Source organism: Stegostoma tigrinum, chromosome 10, assembly GCF_030684315.1.
Source record: "Stegostoma tigrinum isolate sSteTig4 chromosome 10, sSteTig4.hap1, whole genome shotgun sequence".
Lineage (NCBI taxonomy): Eukaryota > Metazoa > Chordata > Chondrichthyes > Orectolobiformes > Stegostomatidae > Stegostoma > Stegostoma tigrinum.
This window is the reverse complement of record NC_081363.1, coordinates 49,577,451-49,596,713: the sequence shown is the minus strand read 5'-3', so window position 1 is coordinate 49,596,713 and position 19,263 is coordinate 49,577,451. Positions and strand designations below refer to the sequence as shown.

At 39.3% G+C, this 19,263-nt stretch overlaps 1 protein-coding gene across 5 annotated transcripts in view; it reads left to right on the top strand.

Annotated features, from left to right (window-relative positions):
• slc35f4 (solute carrier family 35 member F4) overlaps positions 1 to 19,263 on the top strand; it is a 174,346-nt gene that overhangs the window by 130,480 nt on the left and 24,603 nt on the right. For 3 of the 5 annotated variants that reach the window (XM_048538131.1, XM_059649442.1, XM_048538132.1), the window contains 2 exons: positions 3,612 to 3,748; positions 7,887 to 8,106. In XM_048538131.1, the coding sequence (XP_048394088.1) occupies positions 3,612 to 3,748; positions 7,887 to 8,106 (357 nt within the window). Of the gene's footprint in view, positions 1 to 3,611; positions 3,910 to 7,886; positions 8,107 to 19,263 lie in introns of all 5 variants that reach the window. The other 2 variants (XM_048538129.1, XM_048538130.1) reach the window with 1 other exon arrangement.

Genomic DNA, 19,263 nt, shown 5'->3' with positions numbered 1-19,263 from the left:
AAGCTCAGCAGGTCTGACAGCATCTGTGGGGGAGAAAACAGAGTTATTGTTTAGGTTAGGTGGCTGCAAAAGCCTGAGCTCAGTTGTTTGAATTATGAACATCTCAAGGCTGAGAATTGACAGAAACAATTAAATCAAATTTTAATAGACAGCTCTAGGCCCAAAATGTCAGCCTTCCTGCTCCTCTGATGCTGCTTGGCCTGTTGGGTTCATCCAGCTCTATACCTTGTTATCTCAGATTGTCCAGCATCTGCAGTTCCTACTATCTCTAAATCAAATCTTTAGACGTGATAGAGAAAGAAAATCCCTGGTGTGTTTGCATACTTTAAAGTGATGATGTTGGGATAAATAGGATTGTATTTTGCCATGTTTTGAAATCTTTCAACCTATATATGTGTAAGTAGTTTGGTTTATTCTATTTTGTCGTCATTTATTTTGCATAATAAACTTCTGTTTTATTGTTAAAACCAAATCTGCAATGAGAGTGTATGTTTCAATAAAAGACTACCTTGTTAACTAAAAAAAGTCAGTTTAGATTTCAGTCTAGAATCTAACTTGACTAATGATAGTATCAGTTGGGATCATAACAATATCTTCATGCCACTCACTGCATTAATTCCCCATGCTGTTTGACACTGACACTCTGCAATACAAAATAGTTTTCTGCAATCTTTGGATCTACACTGTGTTGCTGAAGGTTGTTGTTTCAGTTCACTAAGCAAAGTGTTCTTCCCAGGGGAAAGTTCAACAAAGATCCAACAGGATGATAATTAAATGCAGGGACTAATGTATGAGAAGACATTGGCTGAAAGTAGTTTCTGTTCTATGTGATGGGGGACTTAAAGATAAATCTGACTGAAGTGTTCAAAATAATGTATGGCATTGATAGAGCAGGCTCTCCTCCACATGTAGGGAAACTCAAAGCCAATGGACTTAACCTTGGTATTCAGCGGAGGTAGTTAAAAGCAAATTCAGCAAAAAACTTCCCTAAGGAGTTGTGAGACTGTGGAATTCATTCCCCAGAGCCTGTGGCTGCAAAGGCAATTGTGCTATTTCACAAATAAATCATTTTCTATTTCAAAATGAACAGTTAAGAATTGTAAGAACTGATATTCCTCATAATTGTCCTAGGAATGCCCAAGAGACATATATATTGGAAATACAGATGAAGGCATTTAACACCAAGATGATCTATTAACTTCCTACACTGTTAGTTTGAGAGGCCTGCATTGAGCAATTCAAGCAGTGCTAGATATTTCAATTCATTTTATGTATCACATTAATAACATCACAAAAAACTGCTGTTTAATTGACACTAAAGCAAAATACTGCAGTTCTGGAAAACTGGAATAAAAACAGGAAATGCTGGAAATATTCCGCAGCAGTTTTGATAAAGGGCAATTGAACTGAAACATTTATTTTTCAAAGAAAAGTACTGCGGATGCTGGAAATCTGAAAAAAACATAAAGAATGCTGGAGAAGCTCATCAGGTCCACAACATATATGGAGAGGGAAACAGAATTTAGAGTCTGGTACGACTGTTCTTCAGAACTGTTTTGGAGGGCCCAGCGTCTGTAGTTAACTAAAGAAGTTAGTGAAAACATCAAATTTCAGGAAGAAGAATTTTACAGCACAAAGATGAGTGGCAGGTCAGATGATTGGTTGGAAAACAAGGAACAAAATGATTAATCAGGAGGAAGAAATTATGAGTGTGAGGGAAAGCTAGTTAGGACTGTAAAATGGTTAGGAAGCGTTACTATTTGTATTTAAAAAGAAAAAGTGTAAGTAGCGATCTTAAAAGTAAGTGTAATAAATGATCTTCCAGGAAGTGAGAATAGGGAATTAATCATAGATAAATGAGATTGCAGATGAAATGAACACAGCCTTTTTACCATTGTGGATACAAAAATCATTCCAGTAATAGCTGTAATTCAGGAGGTGGAACGGAGAGGGGAACTTTTTGAAATTACTGTCATGAGGGAAATGTTAGTGAACAAACTGATGGAAATGCAGGCTGACAGGACTAAGGGTCCTAATAGGCTTCATCCTAGGGGCAGCTAATGAGCTGGTAGATGCATTAGCATTAAATGTCCAAAATTCCCTTGTTTCAGAAAAGATTCTACCAGACACGAGAATAATAAATATAATCACTCTATTCAAGAAGAGAGAAAAGCGGCAGGTTAAGGTCACTTAGCTTAATGTCTGTTGTGGAAAATGTGATAGAATCAATCATTGAAGAAATTATAGTTATGCACTTAGGAAAAAAATCACTGTAATTGGGAAGAGTCAGTTACAGCATATAATGAGGAGGGTTAAGTGGATTCTAAGCTTTATAATGAGATGAAGTAGGCATGTTATGCTTCAATTACATGGGGTATGAGATCACATCTTAAGTATTGCATGTTCCTTTGTCTCCTAATTCGATGAAGGATGTAAATGCATAGAAGGTAGGGATTGACTGAATTGATGAACAAATACAGAAGTTGCTGGAAAAGCTCAGCAGGTCTGGAAGCATCTGTGAAGAAAAAATCAGAGTTAACGTTTCAGGTGCGGCGACCTTCCTCAGAACTAATTTGATTCCCGAATGGAGTGGGTTGTCTCAAGAAGATACGTTTGGACAGACTGGCCTTGCTTCCACTGGAGTTTAGAAGGGTGAGGGGTAACTTCATTGAAGTGTTTCAGATCCTGAATGCTCTTGACTAGGTGGACACAGAAAGGAATTTTCCTCTTGGGGGTGAGTCCTGAAATAGAGGTTTTAAAATTAGGGGTCAACATTTTAGGACAGAGATGAGAACACGTTTTTCCTCTCAGAGGGTCGTGTGACTTCAGAACTCTCTACCTCAAAGGGCAGTGGAAGTGGGGCTCATCATTTATTTGTAAAAAGGTGGTAGACAGATTCTTGTCAGGCAGACAAAACAAGGGTAGTCGGGCATAGATGGGAACTTGGAATTTAGAAAACAGACTGGTCAGCCATGATATTGTTCAATAGCAGAACAGGCTCAAGGGGCTAAATGGTCTGCTTTTGCTTCTATTTCATGTATGTTTAAATGAACTACACAGCACACTCAAGATTATTATTTGACCATGCACAGATGCATCTTAGAAGCAATTGTAGCTTTCAGAAACCTGTTCATTGCAGTGCATTCTAGACTGCTGCATGACTGCACACCTGTGCAGCTTACAGGAAATATTGAAGTAAAGCAAAGAATTGTGGATGCTGGAGATCTGAAACAAAACACTGAAATTGCTGGTGAATTTCAGCGGGACTGTAAGAAGGAAACAGAGTTAACAGTTCAAGTCTGGTGCCTCTTCATTAGAACAGACACAAGACTTGAAACATTAACTCTGCTTTCTTCCCACAGATTCTCCCAGACCTGCTGAGTTTCGCCAGCAATTTCAGTTTTTGTGAGAGGGAATATTGGCGGTGGCTGGCACATAGGGCTGAGGAGTTTCAATGAGCTGAATTATCTTCTCCTGTTCCAATATTTCTTAGTTTTATTTTGCTGTTTGAAACAGAAGGATCTCAAAATAATCGTTTCTGTCAGGTTTTGCAGTAGATCATGTGTACTCATTTATTTTGTGTTTTAAATGCATTTTTTTTCATTTCCCAGGAGAAGAAGCTTCAGAGAATCGGACTGAAAATATTAATGCAGATAATAACGCTAAGACACGCTGTCAATCGTGCACCTCTGCATTCTTCAAGATCTTCTGGGGGTTTCTGGTCATTCTTTCTGTATCATCCTCCTGGGTTGGTACTACACAGATTGTCAAAGTTACATACAAGAACTTCCATTGTCCTTTTTTTATGACCTGGTTCTCTACAAATTGGAACATAATGTTTTTCCCTGTGTACTACTCGGGACACTTGGCTTCAGCACAGGAAAAGCAGACACTAATTAAAAAAATTAGGTACTGATTCCTTCTCTTTCTGATAAAGAAAACATTGAAAGATATTATGCAATTCAAAATGATACATTGCTAGGTTTGTTAAGAAGTTAGTTAATGCAGCATTTTCGGTGCATTGTTCCTAGCCGACAAGTCCCTTTATCATGTTGTCACAATATTTGCAGATTGGAACATATTTTGGTTTTAATGTCAATGATAATAACAGCCTCTTTCATAGAAATTCTGACATGGTAAGATCATGAAGATTTTTCAAAGAAGCATGATCAAATTTGACATCAAATTACAAAAGGGAATACGTATTCGGACTAATGGCCAATAATGGGTCAAAGAGGTAGGTCTTAAGGACCAGCTTAAAGGGGTAAGGAGGATAAAAAAACCCACAAAACTTAGGAAGAGAATTGCATTTCTTAGGATATTGGCTGCTGAAGGCACAAATGAAATCTGACTGTACAACAGCACCAAATAGGAAGTGCCAAGAACTCTCGGAGGTCTGTGGGACTGATGAAGGTTACAGTAATAGAAAGGAGGCGCGATGATAGAGTATGTTGAAAGCAAGGATTGTTGGACAGAGCCATTGTAGGTCAGCAAGCATAGAGCTGATGGATGAATATGACTTGGTGGGAGTCAAGATATGGGCAGTAGATATTTAGATGAGCTCATATTTATGGAGGGTGAACGCTCAGAGATCAACCAGGAGATCATTGGAGATGTTTTCTGGAGCCCACAAGTGCTTTGATAAGGGTATCAGTAGCAGTTGAGTTGAAGCGGGGGTGGACTGAATAATGTTAAAGGGGTGTAAGATGAGTATATTCGGTTAAGGATGTTTTATAAGTATATTAGGGGCAAGGGATAACCAGGGAAAAAGTAAGACCCATTGGGCACAGAAGTGGCAATCTCTGTGTGGAACTGAAAGATGTAGGTGATGTTTTAAATGAGTAATTTGAATTTGTATTCACTACTAAGATGGAGAATATATGTATAGAAATCAGGGAAGGGACTGTGATATCATTCTGATTCCAACTAATGTTATTACTGCACACATAAGACCCTAGACTGAAACCTGGCCTGAGAGATCATATTTTGATTTGTTCTGGTTTTAACAATGTGGTCTTTCACTGAAAGCTTTTGCTTTAATAACAAAACACCTGTTTATTAACAGGAGAGATGAAGATAAAGTAGAATTAATCAAACAATCTATTTATACCACAAATTCAAAGGTTTTTAAGCACATAGTAAAAGGATAATCCCATTAAACCCATACACCCCTTTATAACTTGAAACAAAGCAAACAGCTTTTGTAAAGTATGCCAACACACCCCTGGTACAGCACCCAAAAACACTACTCATGCAATAGCAGAGTCCCTGCCTCTAACACTTTGGTCAGTTTAAGTAATTTTTGACTTAACTTATATGTTGGAACTCCAGATAGCTTTTTGTTGAGTTTAACTATGCTTAGCGTTAAGTAACCTTTTCAGAGTTTATCACTAATGTTTCTGGCCTGTGGCGATGACTACCTCCTTACTCTAAAGTAATCCAGTTTCACTGTATCCTTCCCTTCTCAGGAACACTGGTCTATACTGTCTCTTCAACCAATGACTTCACAGGACTGGTCAAAACTCAAAGTAAAACTAAATCAAACACAATCTCTCTCAAAGATGGATGCGTCTCAAACTTTAAAAAACTTAATCTGATATTCTGAACTGGAGCTTATTTATCCAGTTTGGTTGTAAAGCCCTGTGAATATATTTTTAGAAATTATTTATGAAGCTAGGCCTCAACAAATTTCTTAAAATAAATTATCATGGCCATGGAAATATTTATAACTTAATTGCTAACTTCATACACAGAAGAAACTGATATGTTACTAGCTCTAACCAAAATTCCAAGTTTACAACAAATTATATATATTATATATCACACAGTTTACATAACAATACATTTGAACAAGCTAGCATTAAGAATGAGCAGTATTAGTGGGCTTTAAATTGGCTAAATCTGCAGGCCCAGATGAGATATATTCCAGGCTGCTTTAGGAGGCAAGGGAGAAGATTGCAGGACCCCTGAAGTTAATTTTCAAATCCTCTCAGGCTACAGGAGAAGTGACAAAGGAAGAGAGGACAGATAATATTTGGAATATTATTCAAGGAGGGTAGTGGTGAGAAACCAGGGAACTATAGGCCATGAGTATAGCATCTGCAGTAGGGGAACATTTGGAAAAAAAGACCTGAGGAACAGAATTAATCTCCATTTGGAGAGGCAAAGATTAATCAAGGAAAGTCAGCATGACTTTGCCAAAGGAGATCATATCTGACATGTTTGTGTAAATGGGGTAGTACAGTTGATGATGTATTTTGCATCAAACTCAGTAAGACTTTTGACACTGTCTTGCGTGGTTGACTGATGAAGAAATTACGAGCTCATGGGAACCAGGCAGTACGGCAAGTTGGATTCAAAATTGGCTTAGTGGAAAAGATGGAAGGTGATTGTCAAAGGTTGTGTTTATGACTGGAAGCCTATGTCCAGTGGCATAAGTCAAGGTTTGGTGCTGGATTCCTAGTGTCCATTAGTGACCTGGACATGGGGTTTGAACAATAAGCTTGCAGATGACATGAAAGTTGATGGTGTGGAAAATAGTATGATAGGCTAATATAGATGGGCTGGTCAAGTAAACAGAACAGTGACAAGTGGAATGTGATCCTGATAAGTATGAAGTGACCTTTTTTTGAAAGACTAACAAGGCAAAGGTATACATGATGAATAATAGGAGCCTCGGAAGTACGGAGGATCAGAGGGACTTTGTTGTGGTATACCCATCGATCCTTGAAGGCAGGAGGACAGGTGGATAAAGTTGTTAAGAAGGCAAATGGCCACTTGCCTTTATTTGTTGAGGCACTGAGTATAAGAGCAGAGAGCTGTTTAAGACTTTGATTACATTAAAGCTGGAGTATTGTGAGCAATTCTGGTTCCCACATTATAGGAAAGGAGATTTACCAGGAGATTGTCCTGGGCTGGAGCATTTAAGCTATGAAGAGGAGAGAACCTGTTTGAGGCATCCAAAATTATGAAGGGCATAGAGAGGGTAGATAAGAAAATGGTTCTCCTGTAGTAGAGGGATCAATACCAGGAAGCATAAATTTTAGGTGAGGGGTAAGAGGTTAAGAGGAAATTTAGGAAAAATGCTTTCACTGAGTGGATGGTGGATATGTGGAGCCCACTGTGTGAAAGGTTGGTAGATGTTGGAACCATCACATAATTAAGCTGAATTTAGACAAAGACCTTGAAACACCATAGCATCGAAGGCTACAGGCCAAGTGCTGGAAAATGCAGTTAAAGTCAATAGGTGCTTGAGGACCAGTATGTATATGATGTATTGAAGACCCTCATTCCATATGGTAAACTCTGTGCCTCAATATGTAGTTAGAAGCAGAACTCAGGGCTAAATATGACACCAAGATTGTGAATGCTTGATTAAGCGTCTGTTAGTTACCATGGGAATCCTTGGAGTTGGTGGCTAGGGAATGGAGTTTGTGGTGGGGATCAAAGATGATGGCACTGGATTTCCGAATATTTAGTTGAGGGAAATTTCTACTCATTCAGGATGTTGAACGATTAAATTGAAACATCTATACAATTGTATAGCCAGAACCAACTCATTAAGACACCTACTGGAAATTAAACTCTCATTGACTACACTAAGTCACAAAGAAAATGGATCAAAAAGGATTCCTGTAATTCGGAATCAATCGGCATATCTTGGAAACAATTCCCTTGAAGTGTGCAACTCAATTAATTATATCCATAGGAACAAAAATCAGCTATATTAAAAGCTTATATGCTGGATAACAAAATATTTGAAGAAATATTTATTTTTTGGTGTAGTAGGCATGTTAATGTTTGTCATTAACCTAATAGATGCAGTGAAAGAAAAGACACTGCTATGCATATCTCTGATTATACGTCTATCTGCTCATTGCCTACAGGGAATGCAGTCGGATTTTTGGAGAAGAAGGACTGACTCTGAGACTCTTTCTGAAAAGGACAGCCCCATTTTCTATCCTCTGGACATTAACTAATTACCTATATTTACTTGCTCTGAAGAAATTAACAGCCACAGATGTCTCTGCTCTTTTTTGCTGCAACAAAGCATTTGTCTTTTTGCTCTCTTGGATTGTGCTCAAAGACAAGTTCATGGGCGTTAGAGTAAGTACCAATGATTAATGGCTTCAATGAAAGCAATTTTTCACAAGTGAAGACTGCAATGCAGTCTCTAACATAGAGTGAGTCCATTTTAGATACATCATAAAAAAAATCTGGCAGTTGGATTCGTGTTTCCATGATCAATCATAATAATATTATTCATATTGTGTGAAATTTTGAGGAAATTATATTCCAAGCTAATGCTGAATGTCATTCCCGAGAAGCACAGTGTTGTACAAAATATGATGTATTTCCCTCCAGCAAGATTAAGATGATTTTTTAAGGATGAATCCAGTTCACTAGTCTGAATATTGATAGCGCAGAAAAGATTCTTCTATGTATATGCATTACAACACAATGGGCAATTGCTCCTGTTCTTGCCTATGGGTGAGTTGGATTAACTGCACCAGAGAGAATTTTTATTGGGGTAATCACATTAATAATTGCTAGACAATCCATTTGAACCCCATGCAAGGCAGGCCATCTGCCAGGCTGATATTTCTCTATACACCTCAGCAATTTAACATGCCCAGGCACTGGCCTAAAATGTTGAAGAGAAACTTTTTTATTTCATAGAATTTCACAAAGTTGCTACAGCATAGCATTTGGCCCTTGGCTTCACTCTTTAAATGATCATCTTACTCAGTGCGATTCTCTTCCTTCTCCCAACAATCCTGTAAAATTTTTCCTTTTAAAATAGCCAATGGCATCCCTAATCAATGTCTCAATTGAACCTGCTTTCACCACATTTTTGGGTACTCCATTCTGGATCTGAATCTTTCTTTGCATGAAAATACTTTTTCTTGATATCATTTTTGCTTTTGCTTCTCTTACTAATTAGTTTAAAATCTGTGCGCCCTCATTCTTGATTCTTTCATGAGTGGAAATATTTTCTCCCTATTAATGGTCTTCTTCTGATTATGAATACTTCAACCAGATCTCATTTCAGCCTACTCTTGTCCAATAAATATAATCACAACTACTCCAATCTACCTTGATAACTGAACTTCCTCTTCCTTGGAACCACTCTCATAAAACTCTTCAGCACTTTCTCCAGTGCCTTCACATTTATTTAAAGTGCAGCACCCAGAACTGGAAGCAAACTTCTGGTTAAGACCAAATATGTATCTTACATAAGTTCACCACAACCTCTTTGCTCTTGTACTTTTATATCTCTATTAATAAAGTCATATTTATTCATTCATAGGATGTGTATATTGCTGACAGAGCAAGTATTAACTTCCCTTGAGAGGGTAGTGATGAATTGAACACAGCTGAGTATTAGTTGAGTTCAGAGAGTGGTTGAGAGTCACCATATTGATGTGGAACTTGAGTTACATAGAGATCATTTTATTGAAGGATTTATTAAAGGACACTAGTGAAACAGATCAGTTCTTAAGCCAAACTGGTTGTTACATGGTCATTATTTCTCAAATTAACTTTTTCTTGCATATTTATTGAAGCAAATGTAAATTTGCCAGCTGCCATGGTATTATTTGAATTTTGTCCTTGGATCATTAGTCCAGGTTTTGGAGCTAATAGTCTTGTTACCTAGCCACGCTGCTACCATTCGATAAGATAGTTGTTGCTGTTGTTTAGGCCAATTTCTGTCAATAGTGGAGGGCAGGCAGGCAGCAAGGAAATGGTGTGCAATCTGTGGAGCAGAACCTGGCCACTGAACATGCTGCTGCTATAAACTCCTGGACAATGGGCCCAGGTAGAACACCAATGGATATAATAGATTGCATCATGTTAGTCTGCAAGGCATTCGGGCCTTACACTGATCTGGCACAGAAGCAAACACTCCCATGGTCTCTGATATAGTGCAACAGGTAGGCAGAGTATCTAGTGCTTTGAGAAATTTTTGGTGTGTATGGAAGAGTTTTTATTTAATGTCTAAATTAAGCTTTTTCAAATTCCATCCTACAAAGCTGTAAACTGTTAATCCTAACCCTGACGTTCCCAATATGCTGTCGAAATGACAGTTGCTTATTATTATGATTTCAACCTCTTTTCATCAGTAATACGAGTAAACGCTTGCCCAATTTTCACCACACAAGAAAAATACCTCCAATTTGTGTCTGAGGTAGGATGTGTTGGCGTTGGAGGGCATTCCGAGGTCGTTTACAAGATTAATCCCATGAACGCAGGCCTAATCATAGGGGCAGCAGTTGAGGACTCTGAGTTTGTACATGAAGGAGTTTTGAAGGATGAGGGGGTATCTCATTTAAACTTACAGAATACTGAGCTGTTTGGATAGGGTAGATGTGGAGAATATGTTTCTTACTAATAGGAGAGACCTGAGGTCACAGCCTCAGAGTGAAGGGACAATAATTTAGAATTGAAATGAGTGATTAATTGGTAGAATACATTGCCACAGAAGACTGTGGAGGCCAAATCATCATGTGTCTTTAAGAAACTTAGGATAGCTGACCATGTCAGTTGTAGCAAACTGCGACAGAAAAGTAGGAAAGGAATAAAGCTGGACAGATTGCTGGACATTGACTTAGGCACTGGGAATCACAGCACCACAACTAGCAGTGTCAACTCTGCAAATTCTTCCTTGCTAACACCTGAGAGCATCTGCCAAAGTTAGGACAGCTATCAAAGCATCCACAGAATCATACCTTACAAACAATGTCCCAGACACCATCATCATCGTCCCTGGATATTCCCTGTCCCACCTTCAGGATAGACTCAACAGAGGTAGTGGCACAGTGGTATATAATTGGGAGGGAGTTGACCTGGGAGCCCACAACATTGATTCTATACAACATGGAATCTCATGCCATTAGGCCAACCATGAGCAAGAAAGTGTCCTGCTGATTTTACACTCTACCGTTCCCTCACCTATCAGTCAGCCCCACCCCCAACGCTCAACTGATGAAATCAGCTGTAATCCATGTTGACACTCATTGAAAGAAGCAGCGAGGATGTCAAGGGCTCAGATTGTACTCTGAGGAACCTCAACATCCATCAGCATTAGCGGTTTGCTAGCAGCATCGCTGATCATGCTGGCTGAGTCGAGGATTGCTGTGCACAGACAGGAAACAAAGCTGAGACCACAACCGAATCAGCCATGCTCTTATTAAATGGTGCAGCTGAGTTAAAGGCCAAATGGCTTATTTCTGCTTCTAAGTCATATCTGACAGACTGGGTCCCCTGTAATGGGTGAAGGAAACAACAAGAGGGAAAACCCTACTTGACGTTATTCTCATCAATCTGCCTTTGGCAGATGCATGACAGACATGTACTTCCTGGTCAGCAGAGTGTTGTTCACTGAAGTGGCAAAAGAGAAGGAAACAAGTGCAATACTCAAATTGAGATCTGCATCTGCAGAGCATGGCAACACCAAAACTGCCATGATTGTTAAACTTGGGGTGGGTCTGAGTGATACAACGTGGAAGAACTGGACAACTTTTTCAAGTGCTGTTTTGGTCTTGGAAATTCCCTGTATTGCCACAGAAACAGGAAAGTGCCAATAAGGAGAGAATACCTGGAAGATGGAAAACACTTGGAAAATAGAAAATCTAGGAGATTCGAGATGAAAACCAGCCAGACAAACCAATGTTTTTAGGTCAAAGAAGGCCAGAAGAGGTTCTCAACTATTATACTGTAAGTTAAAGGCTTCAATACAGAGTTTAGATTAAATATTGAGCTCTGGTTTAAATTTTAGCTGATAGATTGCTATGTCTTAAATCAATAGATGTTTGACCAATGAGCATCCAAATGCAAACTCCAGAAGGTACTGATCTTAAAGCATAAGGTCAGTTCACTACTTAGGCATAAAGAGCAAGAGATCAGTGAGACTCTCCTATGTTTGGAAAACCCAAGGCTCATTGCTTTTAAGCAGGAATACGTGCATAAATTAGGTCTTCTAGAAATGGTGAATGCAGTGTTACAAGAGAAGGAAATTTTGTCAAGACTTCTCACCCTTGTCAAGATCTTTGCAGGTCTAAGGAACTTGAAGTAAGACAATCACATTCCATGACATACTGATGCCAAGCCAATACGTTTACAGATTCCAAGGAGGGTAGCATAGCCATTGCTGGAGAAAATGTGCACAAGTCTTAACAGCATAGTACAAAAGGAAGTAACATCACCAGTTACAGAGCCAAACAGATGGTGTTCAGGGCTAAAGAAAGTCCCCAAGCTGAAAAGAGAACTCTGATTTTTAGTATACCTCATGGCTAAACAGGGGTCCCAGACAGAAATCTACCCAATTTCTTCAATCTGGCATGAATAACTCATCATGTTTTCTTAACTAAATTAGGCATGAATAGCAGATTTTGGCAAGTAGCCCAAGATCACAAGTCAAGGTTATTAACTAGTTCTATCATGCTGCTTGGGTAGTTCTATTACAGTTGTCTAACTTTGGAGTTTTGGAGAACATCGTGCCATGTTTCAAATCCATGAAGGCAAGCAAGATATAATCTGCCATATGGATGACATATTGGTACGTTGCATGACAAATAAAGTCCAGGAAGTTTTGAAAACATTGCCAAATGCAGGTGTTACACTCAACAAAGAACTATCAATTCAACAAAGATGACAAATGAGCCACGGTAGAGCCCAAGAAGCCAAGGATAACAAGTGAGTTCTCACAACTAAAGAGGTTCAATGACACTCCCAGCTTTTTAGGAATGGGTCAACTGGGTGGGGAGGTTTATTCCAAATCTAGCTATTACAATATGACCTCTATGAGAGCTTTTAAGCTTTTAACCAGTGGTTTTAGATTCTGGAGTGGCCAACAGAATTTCAGAAGATAAAGGAGACGTTACCATGCTCAGTCATATTAGCTCATTACAGTCCCCAAATTGCCCACAATTGTGGCTACAAATCCATCCTCCATGGGATAAGGCACAAGTTCAGGTTGGTACAAGCAGGAAACCTGTCTAATTTGCAATTGAATGCTGACAGAAGCAAAGTTATGCTTTGCAAATATCAAGAAATAGACTTTAGCAGCATCATTACAGGAATGTTCCTCAGATTACCTTATGGAATTGAGGTTTCATGTGGAGACAGACCACAAAGCATTGCATACACTAATGCATTATAAGGAAATAGTGAAAATGCTGCTAAGAATGTAGAGGCTCAGACTCAGATTAATAAACTGTGATACTCATAAATAACCAAGCATTTAGCTGACACAGTCCAGAATGACAGAGGAACAGACTGAAACAGAAAATGTAGACCTCTTTGAAGAAGGAAAATAGTTTTTGAAAGTGATAAGAAATGTTTACCGGATTTTGAGAAGAAACAATGGACGGAATCTTATAGGAGTCTGAGCAAAGTGTGCTTTGGGAGATATGTGGCAGAACTGGGTAACAAGTGTGATGGGATCCACCTCAATATCAAGATCATCTCATTGCATTTTTATGCTTTTCACAAACAGCATGGTGAAATTCTCGCTCCGCAGTGGTGAGATGCCAATTGATAGTCATTATTGATCGTTAAAAGCCCTACTGCCTTATTAATGTTCAGTCTCCAATTTTAAAAAACTCGCCAAACAAGTTGGGTGTCAGGAAAACCCAACAGAGCATGGGCATGGTGGAGTCAGCTCATTGCTTCTCTGAACCACCTCCATGTTGATCACTGAACTTTGACACCTTAGGGCACAGTCTTCACACAAATTGAATGTACTCATCCTCCATCTGGCGACCTACCAGAACACATCTGATGTTCACTGGCAGTGTGCTCTGGATGCACAGACCTACATTGCAGGGAGCACTTTGTGCACAGGGGCAAGAATGCAGCTTGCAGATGGGAATAGGCTGCATCTCAGGGCTGTTTGCTTGCTCCCTGAGTGTTCACTGACTGGCATTTACCTGCTTGTTCACAGCATCCCCACCATGCCTTGTCATGCAAGCACGGGCACACATCCAAGCAGGTTGTCTTTCTGCTAAGCTTTCTTGGCCTAACATGCATGCATTTTGCTGTAGAGCAGTGTGCTCCATCAATCTCACAGCTGCATCATATGCCAGCTATGTACGCTGCTAAGAGACAGTGTGTGCAGTAAGCAAGCAGCCACATATCCAACTCGAAGGGAAGGACTCCTTAGTGAAGTCCATGGAGGTACTTGTCAGGCATGGAGTTATGGCACTGAGAGTCAAGGGCAGCCTCCCATGTTAGTCAACGGCATTGACCTTAGACCAGTGTCATGGTTAGGGAGTCTCTGCTGTACAGGAAGTGGGCCATGGCCGAGTATTTGGCCCTGTAGAGGATATCGCAGTCAGGGAGATGGATAGGCACCAGTCAGGGTTCTGACTGAGAATATCAGTTGAAGGGTTGGGCTGTGATAAGTCCGTCAGGTCAGTCCAGGGAAATTAAGGGGTTGGAGTTAGGGGGAGTAAATGTGACCTTATGTCACTAAGCCTCAGCACTTCAGGGCTAAGGGCTGCAGGCTCTGGGAAAGGGCTCAGTGCAATTGTGAAGGAAGGACAGCAGGATTTCAAGGTGGATGAGACAGTAAAGCATGGATGGAAAGAGTGTAATGAGGGAGGAGAGTTATTTAGTTTCAGTATCGCCCTGGTGCCACAGAAGGGGGGATGTGGATGACAATACCCAGCATGATCATCGAATGTACCAAGGTCAGGGTAGGAAAGATAGGCAGTTACAGGTATAGATGAATCAGATGGGGACATGGAGAAGTGTGAATCCTATGGGGTTGACAGGATGGGCTGCTAGGATGGGGATGTAGACATCTGGAGGCTCACTAACACAATTGAGCTAAAACTGGAAGCCTCTGGAAAATTAGTTCGCATTGCTGTCATTATCGTAGTACAGTCCAGAAGTGAGTAATGAAAGAAAATGGCTATAACCACACTCAGAATAGGCAGGAAACATGACTAGGCCTGTCACGGAGTAGTCTGCAGTAACAATGAGGAAAAGGGTCCTTAAATGGAATAACCTTGGTCACAGGCCCATGAAAAGTCTAGCACATTGTAAAGCAGTCTGCCTGCGCCATGGCCATCCAACAGCATTGACTGCCTCTGCCCATGTACCTCACTGGCACAAGCATTGTTAGACAAACCTCTGGGACTCTAATTATATCATAGGACCCTGAATTCAACTTCAGTTAGAGGGCACCTGCCTCAGCTCTCTTTTAAAATGGCACTTGATAGGTTCCTGGGTAGTTCATCATTTAAGTAGTCAATTCATCCCGTTATTATTGGATGAATAAAGCTTAAAATTGTCTCACTATTTTGTTTACATGTTAGTACTAATAATTGGAGTACTTTGTTGGTGATTTTTCATGGTTTGATAAACATCTACATTACACAAATCATTCCGGCTGTTGACTAGATTCATATGCTGAGTCTGAGTTGGGAAATTATTCAGACATATGGTACACTATTTCCCTTTATGGATTTTCATCATTATTTTATGAATGTTCAGCATTTTCTTAATCACTTACTACGTTGTCAGCGACATGCTATATCCATATTAATTAAAAAAAACACAATTTTTTCCAAAAGACAGGCAGATCTAATGGCACCAAAATTGCTATGAAAAAGAAATGCGTAAAAAAGAAATATATTTTCTAAATTTTCACTCAGCCCATAAAAATCCTGCTAAGGGGTATACTTTTATACCTTTGTAGCTTAGATATAAATAAATACCAATTCAAGTGTATGACTTGTTTGAAAATGAAGTCTTGTTTGCTTCACAATAGTGGTTGCCAAAATACTGTAGGAAGAAATCATGGGACAAGGTTGTTCTTCATAGAAAGAAGCATGTACTAACCTGAATCTTGTGAGTATGAATTTGCATTAAGAAATGCTTGTGGGGATTTAGACAGTTCTGCATGTTCCCTATGTTTGTACAGATGTGGAAAGAAAATTCACAGGAGGACACAGGTAATATCCAGCATCCATGGAATCGGTGGCTTCTTAGGATTAAAAAATAGTTCAATGGGCTTTTTTATGTTAATGCTTGAAACCATTGGCTCAGTTAGTTGATTGACAATAGACAGTATCACCAACAGTGTGGGTTCAATTCCCACACCAGCTGAGGTGACAATGAAGGATTTTCCTTCTCAACCTTTCCTTTTGTTTAAGGCATGGTGACCTTCAGATTGAAGCACCACCAAGTTGTCTCTCTCTCTCTCTCTGATGAGAGAGCAGTTCGCTGGGATTATAGCTTTTTACTTTTTCCTATGTTATTGCTACTTCTGGGAACCTTGCTGCCAGCAACATATCGCTGCACAATATTTTCAATATATGTCTCTTGTGGCATCATAGGCTTAGAAAATCATCTCCTTAATGTCTTCTCCAAGAGAGAATCTATCTGACCTGCATTCTTGCTGTATGGGTGAACCTAGCATTGTAATGGCAGCTAATTAAGAATAGCTAATCAACAGGCGAATTGATAGAAAAAACATTTATTGGCAGCATGTTTCTGTCAGTTTAGTCTTTGCCAAGAAGCAATAACTGGCAAGTGACATTGGTTAAATATTGACTGTGAATCAATTTCATTGTTTCAAAGTCCATGGCTATTATGAATGGCTCTTCTCTGTTGCTCAGGGTTGATAGCATCTGTCAATTTACTCCCTTAATGTGTGCTGAGAAATGTTCTGAGGAGACACTGGAAAGAGTTTGATACATTTTACTTGCATTTTTCTGTTAAGGATCCTGATAAGTACCAAAGATTCTGTCTTGATGCTTTGTACTGAAGAGAAATTATGGAGTGCAGATTGCTTCAGAGTGGCGAAGAATACTATTAGGACCGCATCTTGTTATTTTGTCTGTGATTTTGGTTGCGTTCTGAAGGGCTGTGGATTGCAGGGGTATTGCAATTTGTTTTGAGGTGGGTGGCCTCGTGTTCATTGTGGACACTCTTTGCAATACAATGATGGTTGAGGTATGGTTTGTAGACAAGCTAGAGCTGAAGGGTTGTGAGTGAGTGAAACATTGGATGGTGACAGCAAGTTGGTAGGTTTGTGGACTGGTCCACTTGTCAATTACAGGGATCTTCTGCCCACAGGCAGCTGTATGGTTGGTTCTCAAGTGACTGAAAGTCTTGGGACTATGCATGGGATAGTGAGAAGTCTTCAGATCTCAACCAGCTCAGGATCTTGTTCTGTTTTCTGCACTAAAAGCTACTTTAAGCTTGAAGGAAATCAGTTGATTTTTCCTTCAGCAGTAGGTGTAAGATGTGACTTTTGATGAATAAGTTAAAGATCCTTTATAAGTGTAAACCAATTCCTGTAAACCAGCAAAAGCCTCCGGAGAAGGAAGACCAAGAAGAAGCATACTGAGCAGCACAAGAATCATGAGAATCATCTCAGCAACTCTGCTCCCAGACATTCCACCTGTCATACTACCCATGGTTTTGACAATTGTGTGTGTGTGTGTGTGAGTGAGTGAGTGAGTAACTAGTATAGTTATATGCCAATGGTTCAAAGTTGTTTACCTGTAGCTAGAGTCTATTTACTTTAAGAAATATTAGTCATTGTTAAATATACACACATGGTCTTTGCTTTCTGTTAATCTGCGTCTAACAGGCTGGTAAATTAGGGAAATCTGTGTACTTTTCAAATATTTAGCTTTTCTGATGACTGTAACAATAGCAGGGCTTGATTTATACACCAGTGAGGCATAACAATATGAACCAGCCAGGAGCATGATTTAACTCCTGGCCAAGAGAAAAAAAAAGCCTCATTACATGATAAGCTCAGGAATAGAATCTTCACTTTTCTTAAAGGAGGGCTTCCTCAGGGTGATAAATCTGAAGGGTCTTATTAGTATACACCAGAATAATTGCACAGTATGCTATATTCTGCACAATTTAGCCATATCATATGAATACACCATGGTGAATCTATCTCAGGAATTAAATAATGCTGTTTCTTATTCAAATGATTCTCATTATTTTCACTTTGTGATACCACATGTGTGCTTCATAACTATCAATGTTTTTCTATTTTCACCAAGGTTGTATTATTGAATGTTTTAAAAAATAAAGACGATAAACATCAATATTTATTATAATTCTACGGCTTTATCCTTTGATGTCCTTGCACTTTTTCTAAATATCACCGTGGTGCTTTTTGTTAATGCTCCCCATGTGTTATCATTGGTGGTATAGATAATGAAAGAAGTAAGCACATCAATGCTGTGAACTGGAGAACACTCAGCCAGGTAGGTGGCACAGCCATCAGTCAAAGTTTCTAGGGAGGTTGCACCTGTTAAGTTGAAAATAATGGATAGCTAACCAGCTACAGATTTTTTATAATGGTATTTTGTGCAGCACAACTGTAGCAGACTACTAAAGATAGCCATACGGTCTAAGCAGAAGTGTGGATGCTATTTTTCATAAACTTGCATTTTAATCAAGTGTTGTTTTCCAATAATGCAATGTGACTTTATGTAGAAGAAAATAAACAAACAAAGTATTTATGTGGAACTTTGTATACTGCTAGAATATTGAAATGAACAGGAGTCAACAAGATCAATTTCTCTCAACATAGTTTTGGGAGGAAACCAACACAGAACAAAGAGGAGGATATGGTAGAGTCCAGTAGCTTCAAGCCTGGGAAATATTTTAAACTAGAGCTGTTTGTGTAAAATATTTTTAAAGTAATTTTGTAAAGTTGAAGATAGCCTGGAGTTACAAATATAAAAACATTTTATTAACAAAGTGTTAAGATCAATATTCATAATAAGGACACAAAAAAGTAATTCTCCACTCAAATACTACTAAATGTCTACAAAAGATTGAATGTTTAACTTTGGAATAATTTACCTCACTCTCCAATGGATGTGAGTTTGCTCGCTGAGCTGGAAGGTTAGTATTCAGACGTTTCGTCACCATTCTAGGTAACATCATCAGTGAGCCTCCGACGAAGCGCTGGTGTTATGTCCCGCTTTCTATTTATCTGTTTAGGTTTCCTCGGGTTGGTGATTTGGACATTGATTTTGGACATTAACACATTGATTTGGAGCCAATCTACCATCCCCTGAGAAAAAGAACAGGAAATGACATCACCAACCCGAGGAAACCTAAACAGATAAATAGAAAGCGGGACATAACACCAGCGCTTCGTCGGAGGCTCACTGATGATGTTACCTAGAATGGTGACAAAACATCTGGGAACAAACCTGACAGCTCAGTGAACCAGCTTACATCTCGAACACAATAAAGACCCACTCTCTTGTG